Source organism: Brienomyrus brachyistius, chromosome 1 (genome assembly GCF_023856365.1).
Source record: "Brienomyrus brachyistius isolate T26 chromosome 1, BBRACH_0.4, whole genome shotgun sequence".
In the NCBI taxonomy this organism is placed as follows: domain Eukaryota; kingdom Metazoa; phylum Chordata; class Actinopteri; order Osteoglossiformes; family Mormyridae; genus Brienomyrus; species Brienomyrus brachyistius.
The window spans coordinates 43,232,690-43,249,245 of record NC_064533.1 but is presented as its reverse complement, the minus strand read 5'-3'; the positions used below and the strand labels follow the sequence as shown (position 1 = coordinate 43,249,245).

The 16,556-nt window shown below is 50.8% G+C and overlaps 1 protein-coding gene across 6 annotated transcripts in view; it reads right to left on the bottom strand.

Moving 5' to 3' along the window:
- The window catches only part of LOC125704684 (dedicator of cytokinesis protein 9-like), an 83,908-nt gene that overhangs the window by 15,334 nt on the left and 52,018 nt on the right, over nt 1-16,556 (bottom strand). For 3 of the 6 annotated variants that reach the window (XM_048970635.1, XM_048970626.1, XM_048970617.1), the window contains exons 12-36: nt 16,342-16,482; nt 15,640-15,852; nt 14,948-15,070; nt 14,524-14,606; nt 13,650-13,772; nt 13,180-13,259; nt 12,902-13,086; nt 12,560-12,625; nt 12,387-12,479; nt 11,975-12,098; nt 11,302-11,420; nt 10,700-10,786; nt 10,512-10,601; nt 10,060-10,175; nt 9,485-9,554; nt 9,244-9,369; nt 8,582-8,653; nt 7,899-8,045; nt 7,654-7,737; nt 7,464-7,575; nt 6,721-6,753; nt 5,563-5,741; nt 5,377-5,460; nt 5,115-5,226; nt 4,886-5,019 (exon numbers count right to left, since the gene is read on the bottom strand). In XM_048970635.1, coding sequence (XP_048826592.1) covers nt 4,886-5,019; nt 5,115-5,226; nt 5,377-5,460; nt 5,563-5,741; nt 6,721-6,753; nt 7,464-7,575; nt 7,654-7,737; nt 7,899-8,045; nt 8,582-8,653; nt 9,244-9,369; nt 9,485-9,554; nt 10,060-10,175; nt 10,512-10,601; nt 10,700-10,786; nt 11,302-11,420; nt 11,975-12,098; nt 12,387-12,479; nt 12,560-12,625; nt 12,902-13,086; nt 13,180-13,259; nt 13,650-13,772; nt 14,524-14,606; nt 14,948-15,070; nt 15,640-15,852; nt 16,342-16,482 — 2,796 coding nt within the window. The remainder of the gene's footprint in view (nt 1-4,885; nt 5,020-5,114; nt 5,227-5,376; nt 5,461-5,562; nt 5,742-6,720; nt 6,754-7,463; nt 7,576-7,653; nt 7,738-7,898; nt 8,046-8,581; nt 8,654-9,243; nt 9,370-9,484; nt 9,555-10,059; nt 10,176-10,511; nt 10,602-10,699; nt 10,787-11,301; nt 11,421-11,974; nt 12,099-12,386; nt 12,480-12,559; nt 12,626-12,901; nt 13,087-13,179; nt 13,260-13,649; nt 13,773-14,523; nt 14,607-14,947; nt 15,071-15,639; nt 15,853-16,341; nt 16,483-16,556) is intronic. The other 3 variants (XM_048970654.1, XM_048970662.1, XM_048970645.1) reach the window with 1 other exon arrangement.

Sequence of the window (16,556 nt, the reverse complement as noted above, 5' to 3'; positions counted from 1 at the left end):
GAGGGGCACTCCTCAGAGCAAAGTCACGCCAGGAACTGCTCCCCAGAAAGCGGGGAGGGGCACTCCTCAGAGCAAAGTCACGCCAGGAACTGCTCCCCAGAAAGCGGGGAGGAGCACTCCTCAGAGCAAAGTCACGCCAGGAACTGCTCCCCAGAAAGCGGGGAGGGGCACTCCTCAGAGCAAAGTCACGCCAGGAACTGCTCCCCAGAAAGCGGGGAGGGGCACTCCTCACAGCAAAGTCACGCCAGGAACTGCTCCCCAGAAAGCAGGGAGGGGCACTCCTCACAGCAAAGTCACGCCGGGAGCTGCTCCCCAGAAAGCGGGGAGGGGCACTCCTCACAGCAAAGTCACGCCGGGAGCTGCTCCCCAGAAAGCAGGGAGGGGCACTCCTCACAGCAAAGTCACGCCGGGAGCTGCTCCCCAGAAAGCGGGGAGGGGCACTCCTCAGAGCAAAGTCACGCCAGGAGCTGCTCCCCAGAAAGCGGGGAGGGGCACTCCTCAGAGCAAAGTCATGCCGGGAGCTGCTCCCCAGAAAGCGGGGAGGGGCACTCCTCACAGCAAAGTCATGCCGGGAGCTGCTCCCCAGAAAGCGGGGAGGGGCACTCCTCACAGCAAAGTCATGCCGGGAGCTGCTCCCCAGAAAGCGGGGAGGGGCACTCCTCAGAGCAAAGTCACGCCGGGAGCTGCTCCCCAGAAAGCGGGGAGGGGCACTCCTCACAGCAAAGTCACGCCGGGAGCTGCTCCACAGAAAGCGGGGAGGGGCACTCCTCAGAGCAAAGTCATGCCGGGAGCTGCTCCCCCGAAAGCGGGGAGGGGCACTCCTCAGAGCAAAGTCACGCCAGGAATTGCTCCCCAGAAAGCGGGGAGGGGCACTCCTCACAGCAAAGTCACGCCGGGAGCTGCTCCACAGAAAGCGGGGAGGGGCACTCCTCACAGCAAAGTCACGCCGGGAGCTGCTCCCCCGAAAGCGGGGAGGGGCACTCCTCAGAGCAAAGTCATGCCGGGAGCTGCTCCCCCGAAAGCGGGGAGGGGCACTCCTCAGAGCAAAGTCACGCCAGGAACTGCTCCCCAGAAAGCGGGGAGGGGCACTCCTCAGAGCAAAGTCACGCCAGGAACTGCTCCCCAGAAAGCGGGGAGGGGCACTCCTCACAGCAAAGTCACGCCAGGAACTGCTCCCCAGAAAGCGGGGAGGGGCACTCCTCAGAGCAAAGTCACGCCAGGAACTGCTCCCCAGAAAGCGGGGAGGGGCACTCCTCACAGCAAAGTCACGCCGGGAGCTGCTCCCCAGAAAGCGGGGAGGGGCACTCCTCAGAGCAAAGTCACGCCAGGAACTGCTCCCCAGAAAGCGGGGAGGGGCACTCCTCAGAGCAAAGTCACGCCAGGAACTGCTCCCCAGAAAGCGGGGAGGGGCACTCCTCAGAGCAAAGTCACGCCAGGAACTGCTCCCCAGAAAGCGGGGAGGGGCACTCCTCACAGCAAAGTCACGCCAGGAACTGCTCCCCAGAAAGCGGGGAGGGGCACTCCTCACAGCAAAGTCACGCCAGGAACTGCTCCCCAGAAAGCGGGGAGGGGCACTCCTCACAGCAAAGTCACGCCAGGAACTGCTCCCCAGAAAGCGGGGAGGGGCACTCCTCACAGCAAAGTCACGCCAGGAACTGCTCCCCAGAAAGCGGGGAGGGGCACTCCTCAGAGCAAAGTCACGCCAGGAACTGCTCCCCAGAAAGCGGGGAGGGGCACTCCTCAGAGCAAAGTCACGCCAGGAGCTGCTCCCCAGAAAGCGGGGAGGGGCACTCCTCACAGCAAAGTCACGCCAGGAACTGCTCCCCAGAAAGCGGGGAGGGGCACTCCTCAGAGCAAAGTCACGCCAGGAACTGCTCCCCAGAAAGCGGGGAGGGGCACTCCTCAGAGCAAAGTCACGCCAGGAACTGCTCCCCAGAAAGCGGGGAGGAGCACTCCTCAGAGCAAAGTCACGCCAGGAACTGCTCCCCAGAAAGCGGGGAGGGGCACTCCTCAGAGCAAAGTCACGCCAGGAACTGCTCCCCAGAAAGCGGGGAGGGGCACTCCTCACAGCAAAGTCACGCCAGGAACTGCTCCCCAGAAAGCAGGGAGGGGCACTCCTCACAGCAAAGTCACGCCGGGAGCTGCTCCCCAGAAAGCGGGGAGGGGCACTCCTCACAGCAAAGTCACGCCGGGAGCTGCTCCCCAGAAAGCGGGGAGGGGCACTCCTCACAGCAAAGTCACGCCGGGAGCTGCTCCCCAGAAAGCGGGGAGGGGCACTCCTCACAGCAAAGTCACGCCGGGAGCTGCTCCCCAGAAAGCGGGGAGGGGCACTCCTCACAGCAAAGTCACGCCGGGAGCTGCTCCCCAGAAAGCGGGGAGGGGCACTCCTCAGAGCAAAGTCACGCCAGGAACTGCTCCCCAGAAAGCGGGGAGGGGCACTCCTCAGAGCAAAGTCACGCCAGGAACTGCTCCCCAGAAAGCGGGGAGGGGCACTCCTCACAGCAAAGTCACGCCAGGAGCTGCTCCCCAGAAATGTCATTCACAGGGAGACCAAGCTGTAGTTGCACTGCCTCCATTACTATAATCCTTGGATTTTACATTATACATTTACATTTTGAAACATCCATTCATTTTCTCTACCTACATGCTCTTTTGGGTCACAGGGGTCCAGAGTCTATTCCGGAAGTTATGGGCTCAAGGACAGACCAGGATGGGGTGTCAACCAATCGCAGGGCAGGTTTGGAAACATAAAATTCAAATTTACAGCTTTACTGCACAAGCCACATTCTTACAAATTCAGTTTCCCAATTCAGGGGAACATCACCCCAGGAATTCAGATATGCATGCATACTATTGGTCACCTCTGTGGGGGCAACAGCTAGCTAGCAACTGAGTGTAATGGGAAAAACATGCATCATTGTGCATGTGGAAGCACAAGGGATGCCTGCAGTGTCGCCACGGTGCTACAGGCGATGAAGTCCACTCTGCAGGCCTGAGGTGACGCTTCTGACTGTGATACCTCCACACCCAAGACCACAGCTGGGCACCAGGCCCAGACCAGCATGTGCTACACCAGTAGAGCCAGTTGATACCTTTGCCAGAAGTGAGTTCCTCGGGGACTGAATGGAAAGAGTGAGGCCACGTCTCGCCTCAGAGGAAATGCCTGGCTGCCTCGCATGGCTCCACACAGCGAGAAGGTCCAAACGGGCCGGGCAGCCATGGTAATGAGTGGCCTTTACAATACGTTGCAGGGTCTGCTGCTGCTCCATTTATAGCAGTAGGCTTGAGGAAAGGCCTTCAGCACCCTGACGTTACTCATGCCTGCTAATATGCTTTGTGTGTCATCCTGAAGACATTGCATACCGGTGAGGTTCGATGATGAGAGTCTGTCTGTACTGTTACGATCTGAGGAGTCTCATTTTAACACTAAACACCATGAAAAGGTGACACTGTGGGTGAAACTGAAGGAAAGCCCTTCTGCTGGAGAGGTAGGGCTACATGAGATGGAAAGGACCTAAACATCAGCAGAGGGACTTCAGATGCCACTTGAGGGACCCCTGACATTCTGTCTCCTGGCAAAGAGCAGATCTCAGGTAGAGCCCCAAAGGCATGAAGGACCCCTGACAGTCTGTCTCCTGGCAAAGAGCAGATCTCAGGTAGAGCCCCAAAGGCATGAAGGACCCCTGACAGTCCGTCTCCTGGCAAAGAGCAGATCTCAGGTAGAGCCCCAAAGGCATGAAGGACCCCTGACAGTCCGTCTCCTGGCAAAGAGCAGATCTCAGGTAGAGCCCCAAAGGCATGAAGGATCCCTGACAGTCCGTCTCCTGGCAAAGAGCAGATCTCAGGTAGAGCCCCAAAGGCATGAAGGACCCCTGACAGTCCGTCTCCTGGCAAAGAGCAGATCTCAGGTAGAGCCCCAAAGGCATGAAGGACCCCTGACAGTCCGTCTCCTGGCAAAGAGCAGATCTCAGGTAGAGCCCCAAAGGCATGAAGGACCCCTGACAGTCCGTCTCCTGGCAAAGAGCAGATCTCAGGTAGAGCCCCAAAGGCATGAAGGACCCCTGACAGTCCGTCTCCTGGCAAAGAGCAGATCTCAGGTAGAGTCCCAAAGGCATGAAGGACCCCTGACAGCCCGTCTCCTGGCAAAGAGCAGATCTCAGGTAGAGTTCCAAAGGCATGCTCACGCACCCACAAAGGGGACACTCGCAAGGAGGGGTCAAGGGACACCAGGGATTGGGCGGGGGGACAGGAAGAGTACTTGGAGTGTCTGGCTGCCCTGCACCACATTCTCTGGCATGGTGGGCACTGGGAGTTGGGAGAAATCCACAGTGGCACGCCTGGGGCGGGTAGACAGCACGTAGTCCTCGGGTCTGGGCGGCAACGGCAGGGTGGCAGCAGAGAGCCTCCGAGCAAATCGCTCCTTCTGCTAGCAAGGGTGTCAGGGGTTAAAAAGGGCAAGTGAGCCACTGGTGGGCCGGTTCAGAAATCTGAGGATGAGGGTGTGCGGATAGTGAGGAGCAGGCCATCACGTGCCTATCTGATCCCACACTATCAGCACAGGATACTGGGCCATATTTTAAAAATAATCCAGTACCTTCTATAGCAGGAATAGAATTTGCAGTCTAGGCTTCAGTGAACTGTTGGTAAAAGTGATATTTATGCTAACCATGATAACATGAGTTCTAATGGCAATGCTAATGCTAACACGGATTTAAGCATTTCAGCTAATCCTAATACTGACATTAAGGCCAAAGTGGGAGTCCTAAGGTCGTCTAATGTCTCCTTGGCATGATATTACAAAAAAAGAGTAATTCTGAAACAGGGCATGTAAATCAGGGTGCAGCCAGCCAAGAGCGATGGCAAGAGGGGATGCTTTGGGAGCTACCTTCTCCAGAGAGTTAGTCTTGTCATTAGATTTCTCCGGAATGCTGTTTCCGGAATCAGTGCTGACGAGGGAGCCTCGGGAATCAGCGTGCCGCACTGCGTTGATGTTCGGTGTGGATGAGGCATGCGGGGAGGCTGCAGGACACGGAGAGCAGATGTTCAGACAGGCTTTACCAAATTACTAGCATCTTACTCCTGCAGAGTAACTCCCATGGCTAACCGATGCTCACCTGTCCCTGAGATAACACCAAACACATCCTTGTGTAGGCTATTGTCCAAGCTAACCCCTGTCTTTTGTGGAGTTGCCATTGAGCTGTTCAGTAGTGAATCATCTCTCCCATTCTGAATCCAGAAAGAATGGAAAGGAAAGAGAAAAACGCATCATATCACCAGCACTTAGCAGCATGAGGCTAGAGGGTGCAACTCTACCTCCAGCCACTAGATGTCTCCAGGATTACATTTTTGAAGTGAGTAACAGGGAAAAGGGAAGACCTCTTTCACATTGAGTCTGTGTACATTCTCCAAAAGCAGTCCAAAGAGGGGTAAGTAGAGTGTGGACAGTCTGGCCTGCTGGCTCTGAAAGACACAATGTCACCTGCAATGTCACAATGTCGCCGATTCAGCAAGCCTGGACTCTCAGGAGAAGTGCTTCGGAATTAAGCATCTGTACGTGCCCACCTTGGATGCATATCTGTCATCGAAAGTGTGCTTTATCATCAGGTTCTTGAGCACCTGGATGGCGACCTGCCGGATCTCCCGGTACTCCTGCAGGGCCCCGCCCACTTCACGCAGCAACAGCCCCACGAGGAAGTGGTTCCTGCAGAAGTCGTCTGTCAGCGAGTAATCCAGCTGCAGGTCTAGGCAGGGGATTGTGGGGGGAATAAAAACACATCCGGATCAAGGAGGGGCTTGAGTACTTCTCAGTAGGTCTATGTTCTGATGACCTCGGATAAGCTGGAATGCTTGTATTTTCATAAGCAAGCAAATTCCCACATATCTTAACCTAGCTGAGATTAATAAACACCATGTCAGAAAATGTGAACAAACCATAATCTCTCAATGAGAGAGAAATGTCAACAAATCAGAATGAATCCCTCAAACTATATTAAGCAATGGGAATGGACCCACTTCAATGAGAGGCTCAGCGGACATGCGGGCATTTGATGCCAAGCATTCCGGCATCCTGGCATTCTGGAAAGGCTAAGAGTAATTCTTAAGCTTCTTGTGTTTCAACTCCTTTAAACAGATGGAATGAAATTTCATCCAATCAAAACCAAACAAACAGGAACCACTAGAAAGTGAAAAGTCACCAAATGCGAGCATGGATGTCGTAAAAGATCAAATGAGAGACAATGGATGCTCACAAACAAGAGCCAAGCATAATTTCAAGCAGGGACTTCACTCTGCAAGCTGGCTGACTCAACACATAAATCACAGCACCTGTTCTGTTACAGTCACAACAAAATCACATTCCTTCGAGATGGCAATGAACAATGGAGCCTCTGATGCTTGTGGTTCAAGTGCTGTAATTGACCTTGTAATGCCATCACACCTGCTGCCCAGGACAGCAAATGATCTCAGGATTTAGGTAAATATTTTGCTCAATGGAGCACATCACAATTATATACGTAGTAGCCAATTACAGCCAATATTCCCAGGTCACATTCTCTGTTGTGTGAGAAATGGGTGTGATAAATTAGTGGTAATCCCCCCCCCACGATGAACACAATCCCACTGACCACTGAACGACAGACAATTCATAAAGCAACGGTATTTCAGGCCCACACCATAAAACATAAGAGCTGAGCGCAGGCAAGCAGCACAGCTTACACCTACCTGTACCACATGACTCCGTGGAGAAAGAAACAGCTTATACACAAAAAAGAGGAAAACAAAGTCTAAACAAACACCAACTCCGGTGTTAACAGGAACAAGTGAAAGTGAGGGATATGAGGCCTGAGCAGAGCTGTTGAGTGAACACCCTGACGTAGGTTGCCAGTGAACACCCTGACGTAGGTTGCCAGTGAACACCCTGACGTAGGTTGCCAGTGAACACCCTGATGCAGGATGCCAGTGAACACCCTGGCATAGGGTGCCAGTGAGGTGGCAAATACCCTGGTGTAGGGTGCCAGTGAACACCCTGGCGTAGGGTGCCAGTGAACACCCTGGCGTAGGGTGCCAGTGAACACCCTGGCATAGGGTGCCAGTGAGGTGGCAAATACTCTGGTGTAGGGTGCCAGTGAACACCCTGGCGTAGGCTCAGGAGGGCTGAAGAGATGCAGTGGTGAAGCTCTGATCCTGGAACCCACTGGGTCTCTGGTCTCCTGTTACACCACGTTACCTATTTCTGCATAAGTAATCTGTGCTTTTAGACGACCTGCATTACCCTAGTGACTCAACACAGGCAAGTCTTCACCCACTGGGAGTGATGCAGCTCATTGAAGTTCACCTCCGCTGCCTCGCATATTGCCTGCTCTATCAGTACACTCACATGACCGATATTACAGCACACTGTCAATCCGTTGCATTGGTGCTGGGAACTGAGGATATGGCCATGAGGAGGAGCGAGCGTGGATTACCTTGAAACCTCTGAATTCTTCCCTTTCCAAACGGCATGGGCAGGTTCAGAGGGATGTAGTGCTCATGGTTACATATCACGCGCAAGAAGTCAAATTTGAACTCGAACAGCGTCTGAAAAGGAAAGGCGGCATTTCACATTGAAATACCTGACAGCCTTAAGTCCTAGTGGACTCACAATGTCCAAACTACCTTGGCATCTCCGGGCAAGAAGCAGTTTATATAGGTGTTGATCTGCTTGAAGACAAAGCCTCTGTCCATAAAGGTAAAACAGCGCTGGGGAAAGACAAGGCAGGGCCAGTTAGTACAGTGCAAATTAAAATCTGCTAATCGCTTGGTACTATTAGGTATTTAACACAGTGTACTAGAAGCAAGGAGAATGCAGTGAAATGTGGGGCTAAATGCCAGAGCTGGGGCTCCCCGAGTGCCGCGGCCACCTTGATGAACACGGCCAGGCTGTGGTTGGCACTCCGGGCAGCATCCAGGTTGTCCTTGTACTTCTGGGTGATGTGTGGAGTCAGCAAGTTGACCATGGTCTCCAGGGTGTGGTGGAAGGACACTGAAAAGCGCTGGTTTCTGGGAAGCTATGAAATAAGGGAGGACCGTGGTGAATGTGTGACGGTCCCTAACGCTGGCCGACAGATCCCTAAGCTCCACCAGGAGCCGTGACCCTCCAAGGACATCCACTCATGCCAGTGAAGGACCCTCATCAGAAGAGGCCAGAAAGTTTCCACTATGGCTTTCAAATTACACTCACACATGCCAAACTTTCAAATAAACAGCTACATGGGGTGATTAGTGTTCTCTGTGGCTGGAAAACAACAGTTATTTATGTTACAAATAATCACTTGTGGTATAAATGGGGCCATCTGGAAGTTCACAGGTCATTAGCAAGAAATGGGTGTGTCATAATTTGGACTTCTATACGGTCAGCTGGAAAGTGTATGATATTATGCCGGAGAGACCTGCCAAATTCACACTGTTTCACAACTCGCACAGATATCGCTTTATTGCCCAAATTGGTATCAGTTTGTTACCCATATTGGTATCGGTTTGTTACCCATATTGGTATCGGTTTGTTACCCATTACTCATAATTCACAATCAAACACTGGACTTACTTTGACTTTACCACTTTCAATCAAGAACTGGGCCATGGATTTGATCAAGGCTTCAAAGAAATACCAGGAGTACTGAAAGATATGAGTGGAAACGAAAAAGTATATAATTAATGTACTAGATAAAGTGTTGCAGCAGTACTTAAACATCATCAATAATGCTAATTTAAATGCAGTTTTCTGCATCATAGCCCCTTGTCCACTTGGCATCTTCCACTTCTTCCTGTTTCTCCCCTATCCTCCACACTTCCCTGAGGTATTATGGTATCCCTGCAGCCTAAACACGTGACATACTCCCCCTCTAAACACACAGCCCCACCCTCAAAGCCCCCCGCACCCCTATAACGCGCCTCACACTGCAGCACTTAAGTTATGTAACTCATTTGCTTTCTGGCATCGTGCTGGAACACCGACTGCTGTGTTGATAATATTGTTCCAGCTGTTCCTCATCTTTCCTCTGCCCTGCCCTCGGGCGGCCGCTCACATCTCTGCCTGCTTTACTGACACAAAGCACTAAGAATGCCCACCATTTAAGACTGGGCCGGTCAAAAGCTGAACTGATCCAAGCACCAGGTCGATTACCTCTGACGACTCCACAATTACAGCGGACTCCATGAGACTCTTGATAGAACTAAAGAGTCTTTGCTGTTGAGGCCATGAAATACCTTTAGCAGTTTGTTACTCGTGAGGAAGTCGGTAGATGGTTTGAGAATGACTGTCATGGCTTTGGCCAGCTCCTCGTGGATGGTCCTCAGAGTGGTGTCTGTGTAGGGTTCCGTTTTGAACACATACTATGAAATGAGAGAGACCATGTGTTTGGGATTTGTTGAAGTCAGATATTCATGTGGTGCAGGATTATATGATAGCAGACAAGGTATGCAAAGAATGTGAAGGGCAGGCACCTACCTTCACATAAGACCGCAGGTAGTGCTCCAGACCCTCTTCGTGGCATTGGGAGACGACATGGATCATGACCCTGGGAGGGCAGGAGAGCAGCATAGTGCTCAAACATCCACACCAACATGACACTTTTATTCCTGCTGTATCTGTACCAACATGATGCCCAGATTCCTTTGACCAGGGAAAGGGGCACAACTGATTAACAATACTGACAGCTGCATGCAAGGCATTAGCGCTTCGCTATCAGAGCGAAATCTGTCATTACATCACAAAATGAGCTAAGACAATGCAACAGTGAGCGCTGTTCGCAGGTCTGCATGAATCATCAATCATGCAGGAACGTTGGATCAATAAATGCTTTTTATAGCCCAATAAACATTGTTCTGTCAGCATTCCAGGATTTTTTAAATGTGTAAAATGACTTTTGGCTTGAAGAACATACAATGGAATGCATTACACTCGCTCATATGATTAGTTTAAATTGGAAATGCTGTTGGGAGGAGGGAGGAGGCTGTTCAGGGAGGGGGCTGTTGCTTGTGACGCTTCCCAGAAGATATCGGAACCTTCCAGAGGCTGCCTACTTGGTGACGTTGACCGCCACATCCTCATGGGAGGCGCTGGTCAGCACGCGGAATAGTTGGTTCAGGATGGTGGGCAGGAACTGGACCATGACGTGTCCCTCCATTGCATGCAGACTCTGAGGGCGGGCCAAGTTCAGTAAGGCATACTGAGAGGATTCTATAACTCAAGGCTGTTATAAAGCTGCACCACAAATGAACTGCAGGAAAATCACAGGGATTTGCCATAATTTTTACTCAATTCACAATATTATGAAGAAGCCCATTTCTGAAGAACATGTTTTGTCACTTGTTTGAAGGTCTGAGAAAAGGATCTAGGTGGCAGTCACCAACGAAAGACGGGATGGTGGTGACTGCATGGGGGAGTGTACAGGGATTGACTCCCACTGCGTGCGACATGTATTACTAAGGGGGTCACCTCCAAGAGTTTCACCCCCGAGAGAGCCATCCCTCACCTTCAGAAACTTGACCAGCTCCCCGCCGGATGCTGGGCTGGCAGACCTGCTGCTCTGACAGTGGTGAAAGAAGTTGTGCAAATGCTGATCCTATAAGGAAGATGACAGAGTATAGCCATCAAACAAAGAGTCTTGTTTCCTGCAGCGACAGAGGAGATGCACAGCAATATCCCATCAGGACAGCTGACCTGAGTGTAGATGGTAGATACGAGGTGAGTGGACACCTTAAACAATGGCTTTCCTCCGTCAACCCATTTAATCTCGGGCCCAGAGTGCTGAAAATGACACAAAATGAGTTACTAACCCAGTATTAATACTAGACATTTCCAATCAGCTACACTAACAATCCCCAATGCAGTGAATAAGCCTGCCAGCAGATGCCCTCTTATCGACTTAAAAATGGATTCAGACCAGATTAAGTTCCTTATCATTTCAAGGGAACAGCAAAACAATCCCTCCGGGTATTTCAGCAAACCTTTGGTCCAATTTTTCACTCATTCAACTGCCATATAAGTGAAATAATAAAACCGAATTTAAACAGTTTCTTGAAACGTGAACTGGTGGAGCAGAAACTGCAATTCTATCTCCTTGTAAAAATTTGGGAAAATAGGCTGCTGCTTTGGCAAAGACCTCTGTACCCCATCCCTCTGTGACCCGCCACTCTGTGCCCCCGTCCCACTGTACTCCTCTGTGCCCCCGTCCCACTGTACTCCTCTGTACCCCATCCCTCTGTACCCCTCTGTGCCCCCGTCCCACTGTGCCCCTCTGTGCCCCTAAGGGAGGCTTTCACCTTACAACTGCTCTCCTGATAGCCCAGGTAGCCGGCAGGCAGGCTTGCAGCCACAGGCACCTGCTGCTCGCTCATGACCACTCTGCCATCCTTCAGCAAGGGCAGCCAAGCACAGCCAACTGCAGGCGGAAAGCATGAGACGCGTCACCGGGCAGCAGACTTGCTGGAGGTGTGGGCTGTAAAGGGGGTGGCTGGCATTTGTTCAGCTCTAGGTCCCACTCCACAGACATCAGCAGCTTTAGACTAGGTGAGATACTAGTTGACAGTGAGTGTTATTTATTGGTTTGCAGGCTCTGTGCTCCTCGAGACTATAGTATACTCTGAGATATTAGGACATGGCAACAGCAACCAAGGACCAGGGATTTTTATTTGTCATTGTGTAAGTGGACTACACTGCCTCTGTAATGACATAAACAACGTATTCATCATTGCATAACAATCAACTTAGCATTAAATAAATACTATACAAATGTAAATACTACACAAAGGACACAGGAATATACATCTGTACATATACATAATAAACATCTATACATTGTATTGTTGAGATTTAATATACTGCCAGTTCAGACAGTGCGACAACACCAAGTGAGGGTCGAAGGCAGAGCCTGAGGGCTAGGGGTGGAGCCTGAGGGCCAGAGGCGGGGCCTGAGGGCCAGGGGTGGGGCCTGACCTTGTGTCTCCACTGGGTCCTTCTTCTTGGTACTGGTCTTGCTGTTGCTGTCACAGCCGACGTGGAAGAATGTGAAGAGCAAATGGTGCTTCTCAGTGAGCTGGGCGGGCAGCTCCATTTTAATCTGTGGGTGCATAATGGACAAGTGTGGCTGTTATACAGAGTACGCCCTGTTGTGTTTTTCATATTTTTACTGGAGGCCCCTAACCTTGGTTCTCCAAGACCATCTCTTAACTGTTCTGTAAAACATCTATTTTGGAAGCCTAATCCCCTCATCAAGCAGACTTAACTGAAACATTCTCTCAGGGCACCTTAGAAATGATGGCTGTATTGCAGTGTGAATTTAGGCAGCTGAACCTACAAACTTGGACTACATGCATCAGTTCTGTTTTTATGGCGGTGATGCACTTACCTCGTCGTAAAACTCTGGGTTTTGCTGATGGTGCAGCACTGCAGCAAATGCATGCTTGGTAAACAGTGGCCCCCCTGGACGCCCATAGATGCACTGCAGGGACCCGACAGAACTGTTAAATATGCCAGTATGATGACTGATCCTTCAACTCACTCTCCTGGACGATGGCCTACCTTCAATGGCTGGGCCTCCTCCTCGTCGGAGTCCTTGAACTCGATGCAGACCGCGATGTTCCTCGCCTGGGGAAGAACACAACAACACAGCGGTAACCCGCAGTGGCTCTGTTCCCATTTATGGCAAAAGTGCTGCAGGCGGGAAGAACATTCAAGACCTTTTCCAGTGCAACCAGCTGAATGCCATTTCAGATAAGCACTAGGTGTGGCTGTTTTAGCATGCACCAGATCACAGTGCAGCCTGGCCTTGCATCCAGAAAGACCGTACAGACAATTAGCATTTACTGCACATACAGTATGCTAATCCATGTCCATGCTGATCCAAAGGTCAAGCCAAGGTACCTTTGTGAATGACTTTTGCCCGTCATACTTCAGATGCCTGGGGTAAATGTAGAGGTGGTTCTTATAGATGGTAAATGGCTGAGAGCATTTGGCTATACATGGAACAAACTCTTCCACTTCAAAGAGAGGACCGGTCTCACTGCCCCCAAACTGCCTCACTGGGATGTAGGAGGAGGTCACGCAGTCTGTGGAGCAGAAAGTTGGGACATTAAAAACAACCATGCGAATTACAGTCAGCTCTTTCGGATGCGGACACTTCAGCTTTTTCTGAAGCTTACTTGTCAAGTCAGGGGCGACGTTGTCGATGGTAACGTCTAGGTTTCCCAGGATTACCGGAAATTTGGCCATTTTTTCTGGCCTGGGGAGGATAGTAAGTGGTAAATGACATTGTTATCTTTTAATCTGGGCCAAATGTAAAACAAACTGAGCTGGATTCTCCCTTGTGAGCAGAGAGTAGTGAAAAAATATTTGTGTAGGTGTAAAAACTGCAGATTTATGATAGGAAGTACTGAATATGATAAAGCAGGAAAGGCCATTATTTATTAAACGTCTCCCTGCTGACAGCTGAGCCCAGGTTATGTAAAATCTATAAACCAGACCGTACAAATCTTTCCATAAAGTCAACAACAATGATAAAATTAATACTCATTACTGCTGTCATATCATTAATTTACGAGTGAATTCCTTTGCCTTGAAAGGGTCACTCTGGAATACCCTAGACAGAATGATGTTTACGGGACATACTAACTTCCTGAAATCAGCCAGCAGTTTGAACATGTCCTCGTTCGACAGCTTGTTGCTGTCTTGTCTGTAGATGGCGGAGAAACGGGCCGTTTTGTCCAAAGTGCCGGAAGCATCTTTGAAAACAGGCCTGTGAAGAGAAGCTGGATCAGCTGCTGATGCGAGACCTTCGCAGCACACGGCTCTCTTAGGTCACTTTCCACACACAGGATTCCTGCTGGCATGTCAGGCCTCTGGATGTATCCACATGGCCGGGGAGGCGAGCTTTCCTCCCCTAAAGCCTCATTCCCTTAACGTCATAGGGCAGCCTGGCCCTTTGCAGGACACTCCCACACATTGTTAAGTGTGCAGGAGCAATTAAATGGAGTTTAAGTGATCCTGTAGTGCCAGGATCCAGCAGGTTTTCCATCCTACCTGCTGTCTGATGAGCCACACCTGATCTCAGGCAGACAGTAACTCATCAGGTAGGATAGAAAACCTGCTGGACAGCAGAACTCCAGGATCAGGGCTGCCTACCCCTGCTATGGGTACTTAGTCTTTATTACTCATCATTACTCATCACTACTGCAATCTGTGATTAAAAACTCTAAGTTCTCTGGCAAGCATAAACAGTAGGGTAACGTGAAAGAGAATGTGTCTGAAGGACATTTGGTCGTAGGAGGACAGAGCTGCCCTGCAGCTGCTCCCTGTCCCTCTGTATGCAGCTGCAACACGCCAGTCTAAAGCCTCCCCATCACAGAAACATGCAAAGTGTTTATGAACCTCTGACATCTTACCACCACTCGGTTCCTCTAAAGAGTATTTGTACCGATAGCTTCTGTCTGAGGACACAATAACGCCGTCCTGAGCACGGCAGCAGGACAGGCGCAGGCCGCTCTTACCTGGCAGCCCATGCAAAAGGCATCCTGTACTGGCCCAGTCTGCTGCAGGCTAGTTTGGCATTTTTCAAGACCTTCTGTGCTGCCTGCCAGGCGACACCAGACAGCAAGTAACTCCAGAGTTATTACAGAAAAGACATTATATTCAGCACTTCGGCATAACCAGCTGAGATACCTTAGAACTGCCGCCAGCCGTTCCTCAGCCACAGGCTCCTGAAATGCTGCCTAATGCATTTCTCATTTTCAGTCTAAATTGATCCCATTGCAGGGTATCTCCTGAATGGTTCATAACTGGATTTCTAAGAATAAAGCCAGCAAGATCTGGGTGTGATTTCCAATTATGGTGTCAGGCCGACGTTTCTGAGAGTGACGAGGAACGAGGGTGATAGTTAGCGGGAGGTTATCGGCGAGTGAGGCCTTGCTGTACCTTGGCGGAGTCTGTGCTCCTCATATACGGCTCAGCACAGTGCGTGATTCCGCCCTGCAGGACCTTCTCGATGTGGGCCACCAGGAAGATGTCCGGGTGAGGGCAAGTCACGGAGAAAACGCCCTGCGGGGTGGGGGGGGGCGGGGGGCATCCCACAAAGGGAGGATCAGGCATGCAGGGATCGATGCCACAGGATAGCGCTACCCAGAGGCACTGGAGGAACATGCTGATCCTGGAAAATTCTCAGAATTTCATAGAGGTCCCAAAATTTACCATCAACCCCCTGCCCCCTCCCACGCTAGGCAAAATGTACTGGGGAGACCCTAGGGGACATAAGGTGACATTTGTCAGGGGGGCCATAATTTCCAGCTACGCCACAGTCACTACCGTCCCTATCTACCTGATCTCAACTTGAGCCATAAAAACAAGTCATTTTACTGAGAATCCCTTATGATGCAGTAGCTGCCTGCTGTCCTGCCAAAAGTGAATAAGGTGACGCAGAACTCAGCTGCCGTGTTTAAACAAATCCTCAGGCAGATAAAAGGCAAACCTAACAACAGACACAGCAGGAACCAATGAGAGATGAAAATGAGGAATGAAATGAGAAAACTGAGATGAGATAGTGGCACAGAGGAGCAGCTGCATCCATCCATATGCTGCATGAGTGAAAGGCATTGAAGACGGGGACCCACCTGTCTGGGGAAATTCAGCCCACCCTCATGTGGCTCATCAAGGCTCCCCTGCTGGCTTGGCAAGGGATCTCCACCCCCGTTCATCTGCTGCCCGCCATGGCTGGGAATCATCTGCCGGACCGATGGGTGGTTCATGTCCACATGGAAGTCGGCTGAGATCTTACGGCTGCTGTGGATGTCGAAGAGCGACAGGGTGACGAAAAAGGGCTCCACCTGGAATGCAAGACAGCATCAGATGGGTTAAAGTTGAATGGAAGCTCTTGAAATGAAGACGTATACAAACACGCTGATACTGTGTAAAACACACATAGCACTACAGCTTAGCGCTCACCAGATGTTAAAAATCACTATTAAAAAATCCATTTAAACTAGCCTGTGCTACTATAGTAACTATTACATGAAACTTCTGGAAGACTTAAAGTCTAAGGAGTGAGAATTGGGTTACAGTCGTGGGAACATGAACTAATCCTGGACAGAGAACCTGAAGTAAGCCAGAGTCTTGGCTTGGGGGGGCGATAGGACCATCCCCATGCGATCACTGCCTGACTCATGGGTCTCCCCCAGTTCAAAGACCCTCTGACAGACTAGCTATCTTCAGAATAGGCTTTTCAAGCTAACATTCTCAACACTAAAGAACATTACAGTAAGGTCCACACATAGTGCATCACAGATTCGGCCATGGACAGAGCAGGCTGGGCTTACATTGGTGGTGGGCCCCTCCTCGTTTTCCGCCACACAGCTTTGCAGGTTGAAGGAGAGGTCGTTGCAGTTCACCAGGACACGTTTCCCAAATTTCTCCTCAAACTGCTTCACGTCGGGCTCAATTCCCGAGAAGTCTAGTTTCTGCAAGCGACACAAGTCCGAAAGGGAAACAAAGATCCATTAATGAGATTCATCTTTGGTTTTGTGAGAGAAAA